This window comes from Setaria viridis, chromosome 5 (assembly GCF_005286985.2).
Source record: "Setaria viridis chromosome 5, Setaria_viridis_v4.0, whole genome shotgun sequence".
Taxonomy (NCBI): Eukaryota; Viridiplantae; Streptophyta; class Magnoliopsida; order Poales; family Poaceae; genus Setaria; species Setaria viridis.
In genome coordinates, this window is record NC_048267.2 from 27,905,398 (window position 1) to 27,918,342 (window position 12,945).

Genomic DNA, 12,945 nt, shown 5'->3' on the forward strand with positions numbered 1-12,945 from the left:
ATGCCGAAGTAGCAGAGTGCTGAAGATCTCTACGTATTCCTTTGATTTCTTTTAGTGCGATTATTCTCATCTGCTGTACAGAGGGACTGTCCGGGTCTCACCTAGCTCGTGCATGAAGTTTCGTTATGAACTATTGACAATTGTCGATAAACAAACTGCATATCATCCAGGCAGGATATTCGTAGCAGGAGATGCAGATTTGCCAGGCTAAGCTGACACTATGTTCCTTATAAAAAAAAAGGAAAAAAAGCTGACACTACGTTCGTCGTCGTCGTCTCTGTGGCAGCCACATGGGCTGATTATGGAAGCTGGAGCAGCAAGGAATTGGCTCGTGGGGGGATGGAATGACATCAACTGGTCCATTCTGTAGACTGTAGCAGGAATGCTGAACCACAACCACCAAACGGGACGGTGCTTGTGCTTTCCTTCGCAGCTGCGCCGGAAAGTAAGGTTTCTCTTGAGATTCCGCAGAAACTTTTTTGCCACGTGCTTGTGGAGCGCAGGAATCGGCCAGATCTTGCATTATTTCTGGGGAGCGAGTGGGGGTGGTGGACCGTTAGGTGCGAGTGCGACACGATAATGGCACGGGATTCGTATCGGGGCCCACGTGCAGCGACAGGAGCCGGGGAATCTCACCCGTCCCCGCATCGTCTTGCTTGCTACTACTCGAATGATCCAAGTCCAAGTCCTGCCTCTCAGGAAGAGAGTGCTATACAAATTAGAGTGGGGCTCGGGCCTTCGCAGTTGCAGCTGCGGACCACAGGGACAAATATCTCGCTGTCTGCCACGCCCAGTCTCAGTTCCCAGCTCAGGAAGCAGCAAGCGGAGCGGAGAGGATGGAAGAAGCCCAGCACGGTTACAGCCCGCTCGCCGGCGACGACGGGGCGGCGGCGATCCGCGGCGCCGCTGGCGAAGGCGACGACGTCAAGCTGAGGCTGCTCGGCTACAAGCCGCAGCTCAGGCGCGGCCTCTCGTGAGTCTCTTCTGCCTCCTCTGCTCTCGCCTCTTGTTCGGGCCGGCTACAGATCGATCCTTCTTTCAACCCAATTCTCTCTTCTTGTTTGTTTCTTTTTTTTACTAGTACTCTATATCCCAGAAGAAATTGTTTAGCCCAACTAGTTCTTTGCCGGATCTTTGTGTGATTTTTGACGCGGCCGGTGAGCTTGCTTGCTACTACTAGTGTGTAGTTGCGTTCTTCTTTTTGTTGACGGGGAAATCTCTTGCTTGTGGGTTTAGTGAACCTTCTGGTTTGTCCGATGCAAACCACGTGTTTGAGCGATGCAAACCAAGCGAAATAATAATAATAACAACAACAATAACAACAACAACAATAACAACAACAACAATAGTAATAGTAATCGTCGGATCCCTCCGTCCCCGAATGACTATCGCTTTTGGTTTCCGTGCCACAGGTTTGACTAGATTTGTAGAAAATACGTGCACCATTTGTATCTTCAAATAAATTTATTAAAAAATTAGATTCAAATATCTGTTTAACGATATTAATTTTATATCATAAATATTAATATTTTATATATATTTAGTGAAAGTTGTTCCTCAGAAAGTGAAAATGGCAGTTATTTAGGTAAGGAGGGAGCAGGCCTTACCCCTTACGTGTTCGATCGCCGCACCTCACACTTAACAGCAAAATGTGGTTGCCCGAGGTCGATCCCTCAGCATCAACAGCAGCAGCATACATCAGGTTACTGCTCAGAAAAACAGATCAGAGATTGTTTTGGTAGCAGTGCTTGTCATGCAGCCCCGCGTGTATTTGTACTTGTAGCTTGTAGAGTAATTAAGTCTTCCTTTTGTTTCCTTCGTTTCTTTTCTTTTTTCAGAATTCAGAAAGCACTTCCTTTCTTATTTCTTATTGCTTATTGCTTATAAGCAATGTTTAGTACGAAACACAAAAAGGCCCAGAACCCTGAAGCTCAAAGAAGCAGGCCCAATTTAGCACTGGGCCTAAAATAAAAACCGAAAGCATTTTGGCCCAAACTAACCTTTCCATTGGTTTTTTCGCGCTTGCGCTGTCGCAGGGTGGTGTCCAACTTCGCGGTGACGTTCTCGATCGTGTCGGTGGTGACAGGCGTGACGACGCTGTTCGGGACGGGCCTCCAGTTCGGCGGGCCGGCGACCATGGTGTACGGGTGGCCCATCGCCGGCGCCTTCACCCTCGCCGTGGGGCTCGCCATGGCCGAGATCTGCTCCGCCTACCCCACCTCCGGCGGCCTCTACTTCTGGAGCGCCAAGCTCTGCGCCCGCCGGCGGTGGGGGCCCTTCGCCGCCTGGCTCACCGGCTGGTAACTCTGCTACCAATTCTCTACTTGCTTACAACTCCTAAGGATGCCATGTGTGCAAACATATTTGGAAGATACGTAGCGTATACGATTGCTTGCAAAAAAATAGATAGGCTAGTCAAGCTTTTCAAAAGAATAGATAGGACAGGAAGTCATAGCTTGGCAATTCGATAGCACGGCACGGGAACGGCTAAGTATCCACTAATTATATATGCACGGGGAGATGAGATTTTTCCTGAGACGCTATCAGATTTTTGGCAAAGTCTCATCGAGGAAAAACGGGGGAACGTCGGCGTCAGCAGTCGGCAGCAGCTCAAGTAGCAAAGATCACGTCGCTGTAGGAGTGATAGCTCGATCGCCGTATCCCAATCAAAGAGGCTAGGGATGCCGGATGCGCATGTGAAGCGCGCGGGCTGAAACCGAATCCCGAACCATGTAAAAGCTCATATAAAGAATCCATATCGTCTCGCACGCACACCAATCAGCACATGGAAGAACCGGTGCGCACGATTTTGACTCCACCTGTAAAGAGAAACAAGCGCAGGTAGCAGGAATATGGCGATCAATGTGCTTCTTCATTTTGTTTATCATACAGGCATGGATCCTGACGAGCCTAGAGATCATCGATCGTCCAGTGTCTTCTGCGAGCGTGCGCCGCGTGTAATTCATTTGCTATAGATATTGATTTTTTTTTTGGAAAAAGTTCAGTTTACTCCTCCACTTAAAATGTCCTTAAACTATGGCTGAATTCGAGTAACCCCTAGACTTTAAGACTGTTTTTCAAGCCTTCTATTTTATTTCTAATTGAAACAGGTGCACTTTACACCTTTTGCTCGCTAAACCAAAAGTGTCGTGTTAATGATTTCGATGCTGATGTGATGGTTTACTCTCACATGGCGTGTCGTGTTCTCATAACGTGCTGAGTTCACAGCACGCCATCACCACCACCACCCGTTAGAGCCATCTCTCCTTCTTCCACCGCGGTGACTACCCCACCTTAGTGATGCCTTGGTGAGCTTCGCCCAATTCTCCAAGATCTCCATGTGCCTGTGCTGCTATGAGTTTAGCAGGCTAAACTTCATATTTTGCGAATCCCTAGTGCATGGCACCGCTACCATGCCCATCTCTCCATCTTTCTGCTTTGCGCTACTTCAAGATGCACCCTAGTGGGTTCTCTGGTGTTGCTTGCCGGTGGGTGAATCCAGCAAACCCATTTCTGTTATTTAGAGAAAAATATGTAAAGTGCACTGGTTTAGAAAGTTAGGGGGTTAAATAAGCAGTTTCAAAGTTAGGGTTATCAGTACTTTAGAGGACTAGAGTGAACTTTTTTTAGATTTTTTTTATGAAAAAGTGTTCAAATTGCATTAGGAAGCCCTTATTTGGTTAGGGAAAAAAATCTAAATGGAAAACGTGCCAGAGAACAAAAACTGCTAACCAACACTCGAAAAATGACACCCAGGGAATTAATGTTCTAGACCTTGTTCGAAAATGTACCGAACTGAATAAATGTGTCATCTCATATGCGTCATGTGCGTGAAAAAGCTAAAAGGACAGCCATATATTTCGGTGTTAATTTGTGCGTATAACAGCAAAGCGTATCGTACTCGAGGATATCCATACACCCTGACTCGTAGCATGACAAGGCCATCTGTCTTTCTTGCAAGCCACATGGCACGCCGTATCGCTTCGACATGTCGCTTGTGTGCCACCTGCTACACATACGTATTTTCATATTGTACTTAAGGATATCGGCCATGCATGCATGATGTTTTACTGCATATCAAGTCAGTTAAGCATTGTGGTCTTAGGAAAAGCTCATAAAAACTCTATCCGTTCTAAATTTAGATTATTTTGACTTTTCTAAGTTTATAGATATTATTATTATGTATCTAGATTGTATTTCCACATAAAAAATTATACACCTAAAATTATCAAAACGACCTGCAATTTAAAATGGAGGGAGTAGGAATGGACACTCACCAAATGGCATGTAGACATCTATCACTCTAATTTTTAATTTGGACTCGAAATATCTTATTCGTGAAATAGCTTCATGGGGCACTTGGCATAGAACGAAAAGCCGGATCGAAGATCGAACTGGTCACGCTGCTAGTTCACTAGTCAAACCAGTGGTTCATCATTTGTTAATATAATACTTATTTCTCATGATTTATATGAGTAATATGCAACATATCACATATGACACATAATAGATGTGATTACGTAGAAATAACATAATAGTCAATTGTCCAAAGTTCCACAACTAGTGTACAAAAGTCAAACCGTTCACTTATTCATAAAAAACGGTTCACCGGTTCGACACGACTGGGTTCGCAACGGTTCACACCGATCCAATTGCATGACCGATAACTGAACCGGTCTGGTCACCGTTCACAGTTTTTCCGGTTCAACCGGTGAACGGTTCGTTTTTTTTTTCTATGGCACTTGGGCAGGGTCGCAGGGAATCTCGTTTTCTACTGTGGCAGATCCATCGTCCACTTGGGCAGAATCTGTGTCGCTCCCCATGGATGAGTAACCAACCCATTCCGCAGGCCGCATCTGCCGCCCATTTTCCCGGGCCCCAACGCACTCTCCAGTTGACTGCTCTGCTCTGCACCCCGCCGCGCCTCTCTTTCTTTTCTTCCCCTCCCTGCCCTGCCCTGGAGTGAGTGGACTCCATCTCCATCCTCCCGCCCATCCCGTTCCTTCTTCAAGTACCCCCTCCTCCCGGCTCTCCCCGTCCCCCGCGCTCATCATCTCCCTGCGCGAGCCTGCCGCGGCACACTGCACGGCGACGGTGACACGGTGTGTGTGATTGCTAGAACGTGCAGGCGCGCGCCATGACGTGGAACAAGGCCCCGGCCGACGGCGCCGCCGCCGCCGAGAAGGCCGTCAACGTCGGCGGCGACGACACCGGCCTCGCGCGCCTCCGGGAGCTCGGGTACAAGCAGGAGCTCAAGCGCGACCTCTCGTACGTTCCCTCTCGCGTCCTCCACTCGGTTGTTCCGTTCCATCTCTCGCTCGTTCTTCTCCATGACGGCGGCGGCGGCGATCGCTGCGTGCGTGCCCATGCTCTCAGGGTGCTGTCCAACTTCGCCTTCTCCTTCTCCATCATCTCGGTGGTGACGGGGATCACGACGCTCTACAACACGGGGCTCACCTTCGGCGGGCCGGCCACCATGACCTTCGGCTGGTTCGTCGCCGGCGCCTTCACCATGACCGTCGGCCTCTCCATGGCCGAGATCTGCTCCTCCTTCCCCACCTCCGGCGGACTCTACTACTGGAGCGCACGCCTCTCCGGCAAGCGCTGGGCGCCCTTCGCCTCCTGGATCACCGGATGGTACGTGCGTTCCATCTCTCCATCCCTGTTCTTGGAACGGTCGCCGGGTTTCTTGTCCCGTCGGAAACTGGCCGGAATGATTGAGGGATCCGGCGACTAGCGAGGATCATGTGAACGGGCCGCGCTTACAATATTCTTGCTTCCCCACCGTTCCTTCTGCCGCGCCACCGCATCGGCGTGAGCGACAACTTGGCATCTCTCTGTTTTTTATTCTGTTTAGTTTTGTCACGGAGAAAGAAATTAGTTTATCGATTTCACCGTACCAAATGGGAACGGAAGAGACTGTTACTGTGCTTTGTACTTCATAGAGTCTTTGTTTTATTTGGATTTGGGATCGTCGTCTGCCTCTGGCTATTGGTCAATGCGCGTGCTTTGACTGCTAGCTGGAAATGGAAGAACACTGACAGAATAAACTTTTATCTGCAAAAGAGGGTGTGGTAAAGTTCTTTTCCTTCAGAACATCATACAGAAACTTTTAACATTACTCAACGGCTGCTGCAGCTCCACGTATATGGGATTAGTGAGTACTACTATATTTAGGGAGTTGTTAGTGATTCCATCACATTCGCTTGGTTAAATACTCCCATCTACGTGTTGTCGCTGGAGACCGTATGCTACCTCTACTAGGGCAGGCAGTACTGGACCACTGGCTGCAATTGAGACGAGGACTTTTTGCGATGAATACAGCGACGAGTTTCCTGCACTTGATATGGGGCAGCTCAAGAAAGAAAGGCGACTGTTGTCAGTCACAGTCACGTTCAATCTCAATTTAAAACCGTGTAGCCAACATGTTCTCGTCATGATGTTGATGTGTTTGATTCCAGCACAACTTTTTAGCATCTAACTTTACATGTGTTTTTTTCTTTTGCCTGTCTGACTTTCAGGTTCAACATTGTTGGACAGGTGAGCAGTCGTTTTTCTTCGATTTCATCATCATCAGCCTCTGCCTGAAACTCTGAACTGAGCTGAGCTTCCCTGGTTGTGTTCCGTGAGCAGTGGGCGGTGACCACGAGCGTGGACTACTCCCTGGCGCAGCTGATCCAGGTGATCATCCTGCTGGGCACCGGCGGCAAGAACGGCGGCGGCTACCTGGCGTCCAAGTACGTGGTGATCGCCTTCCACGCCGCCATCCTGATCAGCCACGCCGTCCTCAACAGCCTCCCCATCACCGTGCTCTCCTTCTTCGGCCAGTTCGCTGCGGCCTGGAACATGCTGGGAGTCTTCGTGCTCATGATCGCCGTGCCCGCCGTCGCCACCGAGAGGGCCAGCGCCGAGTTCGTCTTCACCCACTTCAACACCGACAACGGCGCCGGCATCCGCAGCAACTTCTACATCTTCGTCCTCGGGCTGCTCATGAGCCAGTACACGCTCACAGGATACGACGCCTCCGCGCACATGGTCAGCACAGCACATGAGAACCTGAAGCAACATCACTTGCACACATCTTTCAGGGTTGACAAAGATTGGTGATGCAGACTGAGGAGACCAAGAACGCGGACAAGAACGGCCCGATCGGCATCATCAGCGCGATCGGCATCTCGATCGTGGTGGGCTGGGGATACATCCTCGGCATCACGTTCGCGGTGAAGGACATACCCTACCTGCTGAGCCCTGACAATGACGCCGGAGGGTACGCCATCGCCGAGGTGTTCTACCTCGCCTTCAAGAGCCGGTACGGGAACGGCGTCGGCGGGATCATCTGCCTGGGGATCGTCGCCGTCGCCATCTACTTCTGCGGCATGAGCTCGGTCACGAGCAACTCCAGAATGGCATACGCGTTCTCGAGAGACGGCGCCATGCCCTTCTCCTCCGTGTGGCACAAGGTGAACAAGCAAGAAGTGCCCATCAACGCCGTCTGGCTCTCTGTTTCCGTCGCCCTCTGCATGGCGTTGCCGGTGAGTTCTTTTCAGATTGTTCACTTTGTCAGTTGACACTTCATGTACAGCTGCTGACATGCTCCATCAATATTCGTTCATGGAAACGCATATGCATATATGCAGTCGCTGGGCAGCCTGGTGGCGTTCCAGGCGATGGTGTCGATCGCGACGATCGGGCTGTACATCTCGTACGCGCTGCCGATCCTGTTCCGGGTGACGCTGGCGCGCAAGCACTTCTCGCCGGGGCCATTCAGCCTGGGCCGCTACGGCGTGCTCGTCGGCTGGGTCGCCGTGCTCTGGGTGGCCACCATCACCGTGCTCTTCTCGCTGCCGGTCACGTACCCGGTGACCAAGGACACGCTCAACTACACCCCCGTCGCCGTCGGCGGGCTCTTCTTCCTCGTGCTCTCGTCGTGGGTGCTCAGGGCAAGGCACTGGTTCAAGGGCCCCGTCACCAACCTGGACGGGTGAACTGACCAAGCTAGCCGGGACGGTGTGCAGGACGCCATGGGATGTTCAGCGTGTCATGGTGGAGGCTGCTCGCATGGTCACATCACATGCTAGATGCTGCTGTTATATGGTGGCTACTGGGTAGTTCTTGTAGCCAGTGAAATGCGTGCGAGTGGAGGCTTTTCCACGGGAGAGGCTGGGAAGAGTTGGGAGGCAACGAGATGTTGTACTAACTACTTTGTTCAAAAGACCGAGCAATCGATAGAGTATAAATTCTGTCGACCGGCAAAATTCATCAGAAGTAGGATGCAGAATTTCAACATCTCATTATATATTGTTGAAGACAGTGGACAGAAGGGAGGAGTAAAAGCGTAATTAGCTCGTGATGAAACGTGTTATGCTATAGTAAAATCAACATGTGTTTTTTTCATCGGATAATTGCCGATTTCTAATAAGGTAACTAGAAGTGGGTCTCTTGTTTTTCTTGGCACACTCTTTCAAACCGAGCTTGGCCGCTAATTTTCTTATGATATTATTTTGTAATGTTTTATTGTGCACGTACCTAGTACCCCTCCGTTCCAAATTACTATTTGTTTTGGTTTTTCTAGGTACATATCTTTTGCTATGTATCTAGACATATATGTCTAGATGCATAGCAAAATCATATAACTAGAAAAGCCAAAACGAATAGTAATGTGGGACGAAGGGAGTAGGTGTCGTAATATTAAATATAATTATATCATTTTGTGCTAAGTTACTCACTGGATATCCAACATGAACAAAGACGATTGTTTCTTTTTAAAAAAATATGGAGTAAATTGCACTTAACACACACCCAATGGCGCACCCAGGAATTGGCCAAGACTAGGGCCAAATTCAGTGGCAAAACCCACCACATGTATATCATATACAGAGAAATAGCAAAGCACAGGAAAAAAGTTCAAAATTTCAAGACGCTACAATACAATAGTTAAGAATAGTATGGAACACGCAAATGCATAGTGAAAATTTGGTGCATTTAATTCATCCATTTCCTCGTTAGCAATCATCGGATATTACATGTGTCACACTTTTGTCTCTGATTTTTGTAGCACTCATAATCCTTTTATGCCTCATTGTCAGCAATAGAATTAGCATGGATCATCAAATGACTTTGGTCCATCCTAGTCCTAGTACTAGTCCTCTTTATTTTACAGTCGTAATTGCAAGTGCAGGTCTGAAATTTTAGTACAAAATAGGACTACAAGAGATTCAATTTTCAATAAATATTCCAATCAATGAATTGAATAGAAATTAGAAAGCTGGACAATTAGGGGAAGACCAGAAGTGAAACACCTCAAAATTCTGGAGAGTGGTGGAGTGGAGGTATGCAGCTGCAAGGAGGCTCCAAGAGGCGGAGGTGCCTGCACAGCACGCTTGCACATTAGCGCGGAGGTGCCGACGAGCAGCTGCCGCAACGGCGCGGCCTGCAGGCTGCTGCCCTACACCAACCTGCCGGCCGGCGGCATGCGCCGCCCCCACAAACGACGAGGGAGGAACGAATCAATTGATGGGGCGACGAGGGCTCAAGTATGCGGCGCGGCACCAGACGACGGGTCGCGATGCCGAGGCGCCATCGTGAGTTGCATCTTGCGGCACCGAGGCGAGGACTGCATGTGAATGTGGATCAATCGGTGGGACTCATGGGCTTTTGGTTGTGCACCTGTGCCTTACTCGATGGACTGGACTTGTTTTTCTTGGGCGAAAATTGAGAAGAGGTACAGGAGGTTCCTGGGCCACGACTAGGGCCACGGCCCTAGTGGCCATAGGCGCGGGTCCGCCCCTGCACACACCACTTGACATGTAAATGCATATTGGTTCGAGAACTTTTAACTGTTCCGTTAAATACAACAACTTGTCAAATTTGGTACATCTACTGTCCAAACGATAATGTATTTGACCATATGACCGCTGTTGGTATTTAAATCCGGCAACCTACCTAGAGGAGTATTCGGGATAGAGTTTTGGTTGGTGGGTGTCGCCGAAATCAGGAACTCGATGGTGTATGTAGGCACACGATTTAGATAGGTTCGGACTGCTAGATCGCGTAATACCCTACATTGTGTGTCGTTTCCTTATATTGGATTGAATTTGTTTGGAGGGAGTCCCTGCCTGCCCTTATATATCGGGGGAGTAGGGTTACAGATCGGTTATCTTACAGGAATACTATTCGGATTCGACTAGAGAGTCCTACTCTAACTGTTACGAGTAGTTTTCCGAGTCCTCGACTAGTTCCTATCCTCCATGTAGACTACGCCGCCTTGCACCGTAGTCTTCATGTCTGACACGTCTCGGTGCGCATTCTGTCCAAATCTTCTGGTAGGCCCATAGATGTATGTATGTACGTCAAGCTTCCGAGTATGTTTTAGTCGAATGCAGCAGTCTCGAGTACCTTCACAGGCTTCATCCGATTAGTTTTTAGTGCTCTACTGAGTACTCTATCAAGGTCGAGTCTTTAAGTGACTCGAGTACCACCATGTGGCTAGAATGTGCTCAAGCCTCATTTGATGCTGTCTTAAATGTCTGTCCTTGAATTCATATATGGAAGTGCGATGAAAATCGCACTCCATATGGAGTAGCCCCCGAGTCTTAGGTTGAATCGAAGAATCAGGCTGAGGTTCAATCTGCATCTTCATTGTCTTTGCTTTGAACTTCAAAAGAAAAAACTTTCCTGCTGACGGGCACGTGGCACACAGCCCCCGAGCCGTTACCCGACTAGTTTCAGGAGGTATAAGGGTCAACCAATAGTCACCATGATCGTTTGCCAATAGTAACATTATCTCTTGTGAAAATTTCGGTAACTGATGGCCATATGCAAATTTTGCGGCCGGGGGCGAAAACATCGGGCCATTATCTCCGTTTACTCCGCCTCTATTATAAATAGATGAGAGAAGTTACCCCTCCCATTTACTTTCCCATTTGCATCTGCTATTTGCCTTTGCTGAAAACCCTAGCCCTGAGATCCGCCGCAGTCCAATCTTAGATTGCCAACTCCGTCTCCCCCCTGTCGAGACCCCGAGTATATGCGCGTGAAGAGGCTTGCAACAATCATGGTGGGGAGGAAAGCTGCTGGTGCCAAAGGTGCTGAGGGTTTCAAGAAGGGATCCAAAAATGGGAAGGAGCCACAGCTGCCTCCGTCCAAGTACGGGAAAACGAACCAGATTGCGCCGCCGAATTAGGCCTTGGCTTGGAAGAGGTCCACCCTGAAGGAGGAGGAGATCCAGGCCCTGGTGACGGTGAAGCTACTGAAGGACCAAGTAGTCGTAGGCTGGCGGTGTGCGTACGGTAATGCGTGGCCATTTGAGACGCACCCCGATGAGACGGTAACTTTTGCGCACTTTGTTGAGCAGGGTTTTGCTATCCCCTCAACCCAAATGGTATCCTCCACATCTCTATCTTCGTGCATTTGTGCGAGGCTTTCTTAGGAATTCAGCCTCACTTCTAGTTGTTCCGTAAGATATTCTGGGTGAAGCCGCATCCAAGAATGGGGCACACTGAAGTAGTCGGAGGCGTCGGAATTCAGATCCAGGAGAAGATTAGTAATTTGTATTTGGACTACCAAACGATCGAGTCACACTCTAGTGGAAGGAAAGGTGGTTCTACATTGAAGACCATGAACCGAAGCTGCCAAATGTGACTGGCCACCACCCGGAGTGGAACAATAGGTGGATTGATGAGCCAACATTTGGGAGCAGTCTCTAGGTACCCGAGATTTTAGCCAAGATCACCCATCTGAAGGAGCAAGGACTGTCGGTGTTTTATACCCGACAACCTACCATGGGAGTACCCGGGGTAGTAGATTGGTTGGTGGGGAATCGCTGGACCTGAAACTTGAAGGTAAAAGCAAGGACACAAGACACAGATTTATACAGGTTCAGGCCGCCAGAGTAGCGTAATACCCTACGTCCTGTTTGGGGAGTTGTATATTGCACCCTGCGTTTGGGTGTTGCGTAGCCTGATTGTTGGCTACTGATGATGGTTCTGAGCTGCCGATCTAGTACCTCTACCCTCCTTTATATACTCCGGGGGGTGGGATTACTAGTCAGTTATAAGGAGGAGTCCTAGTAGGATTACATGTTATGAGTCCTAGTAGGATTACGGTGGAATCCTAGTAGGAGTCTGTCTTCTTCCTTCCCTGCGGGTACTGGGGATCTATCCCTGACAAGCCCTCGATCACTTCATAGTTGAATGCAGCAGTCTTCGAGTACTTTTAAGATAGTCGCCGAGTAGTTTTGGTGCTCTTCGAGTATTTTGTCTGGCTGAATCTTCAAAATTCCTCAAAGCTGCTATGAGGCTATGTGTGCTCAAAGCCGTGATCATCTTGATATTTTAGTATTCATATATGGAGGGCGGCGAAAGTCGCACTCCATATGGAGTAGCCCCCGAGCCTTAGGTTAAATCATAGAATCAGGTTGAGGGTCAATAAAAATCTTGAACCTTCTTCTTTCAACTTGAAAAAAATCAATTGGTGGGTATAGCTTATTAGCCCCTGATCCTTGGATTGATTGAATAATCAACTCAAGGATCTTGAATCTTCATACAAGTCATCATCCGAGTAGTTTTGTAGTGTCTAGCCCCCCAGCTTATGCGCCAGGTGTGCCGGAGGAGCCACGTCGAGTACTTATTGGCGCTTAGCCCCCGAGCTTGGAAGCTAGCTGAGCCATTGGAGATATTCCGAGAGGTAATTGGCGCTTAGCCTCCGAGTATGGAAGCTAGCGTTGCCTTTGGAGGTACTCTTAGCATCCATGTGCGTCGTCGCCGAAGCTTGACCTGAAAGAAGAGACGCATACATTATGTAGCATATTTGTGGAATATTGAAACTACTGAAATTTATTTAGTGATCAATATAAACATTTTGTGTCATGCTCTTATTTTGGCCATATTTCTCCCGAGTAGTTAACCTGTTACGTTTAGGCTCTCAGTCTCCATTAGCCGCAGCTAC

The 12,945-nt window shown here is 48.8% G+C and overlaps 1 protein-coding gene across 3 annotated transcripts; it reads left to right on the forward strand.

The window, feature by feature from the left end:
- Positions 1 to 688: 688 nt before the first annotated feature.
- On the forward strand, positions 689 to 8,454 carry LOC117859336 (amino-acid permease BAT1 homolog). Of its 3 annotated transcripts, XM_072293599.1 has the most exons (7): positions 689 to 973; positions 2,037 to 2,300; positions 5,377 to 5,637; positions 6,522 to 6,540; positions 6,634 to 7,035; positions 7,113 to 7,532; positions 7,638 to 8,454. In XM_072293599.1, exons 1-7 carry the CDS (start codon positions 837 to 839, stop codon positions 7,983 to 7,985), a joined length of 1,851 nt encoding a protein of 616 aa, XP_072149700.1. In that variant the 5' UTR covers positions 689 to 836; the 3' UTR covers positions 7,986 to 8,454. The 3 variants fall into 3 exon arrangements, with proteins under 3 accessions (XP_072149700.1, XP_034598468.1, XP_034598469.1); XM_034742577.2 differs by lacking the exon at positions 5,377 to 5,637 and having other exon boundaries at positions 694 to 973; XM_034742578.2 differs by lacking the exons at positions 689 to 973; positions 2,037 to 2,300 and adding an exon at positions 2,311 to 5,268.
- The last annotated feature ends 4,491 nt before the right edge of the window (positions 8,455 to 12,945 follow it).

Bases quoted from the DNA above. Each gene is read 5' to 3' on its own strand.
- LOC117859336 (XM_072293599.1), top strand. From the start codon at position 837: ATGGAAGAAGCCCAGCACGGTTACAGCCCGCTCGCCGGCGACGACGGG. The intron at 974-2,036 runs GTGAGTCTCTTC...GCGCTGTCGCAG, and splicing joins CAGCTCAGGCGCGGCCTCTC to GGTGGTGTCCAACTTCGCGG. The intron at 7,036-7,112 runs GTCAGCACAGCA...TTGGTGATGCAG, and splicing joins ACGACGCCTCCGCGCACATG to ACTGAGGAGACCAAGAACGC.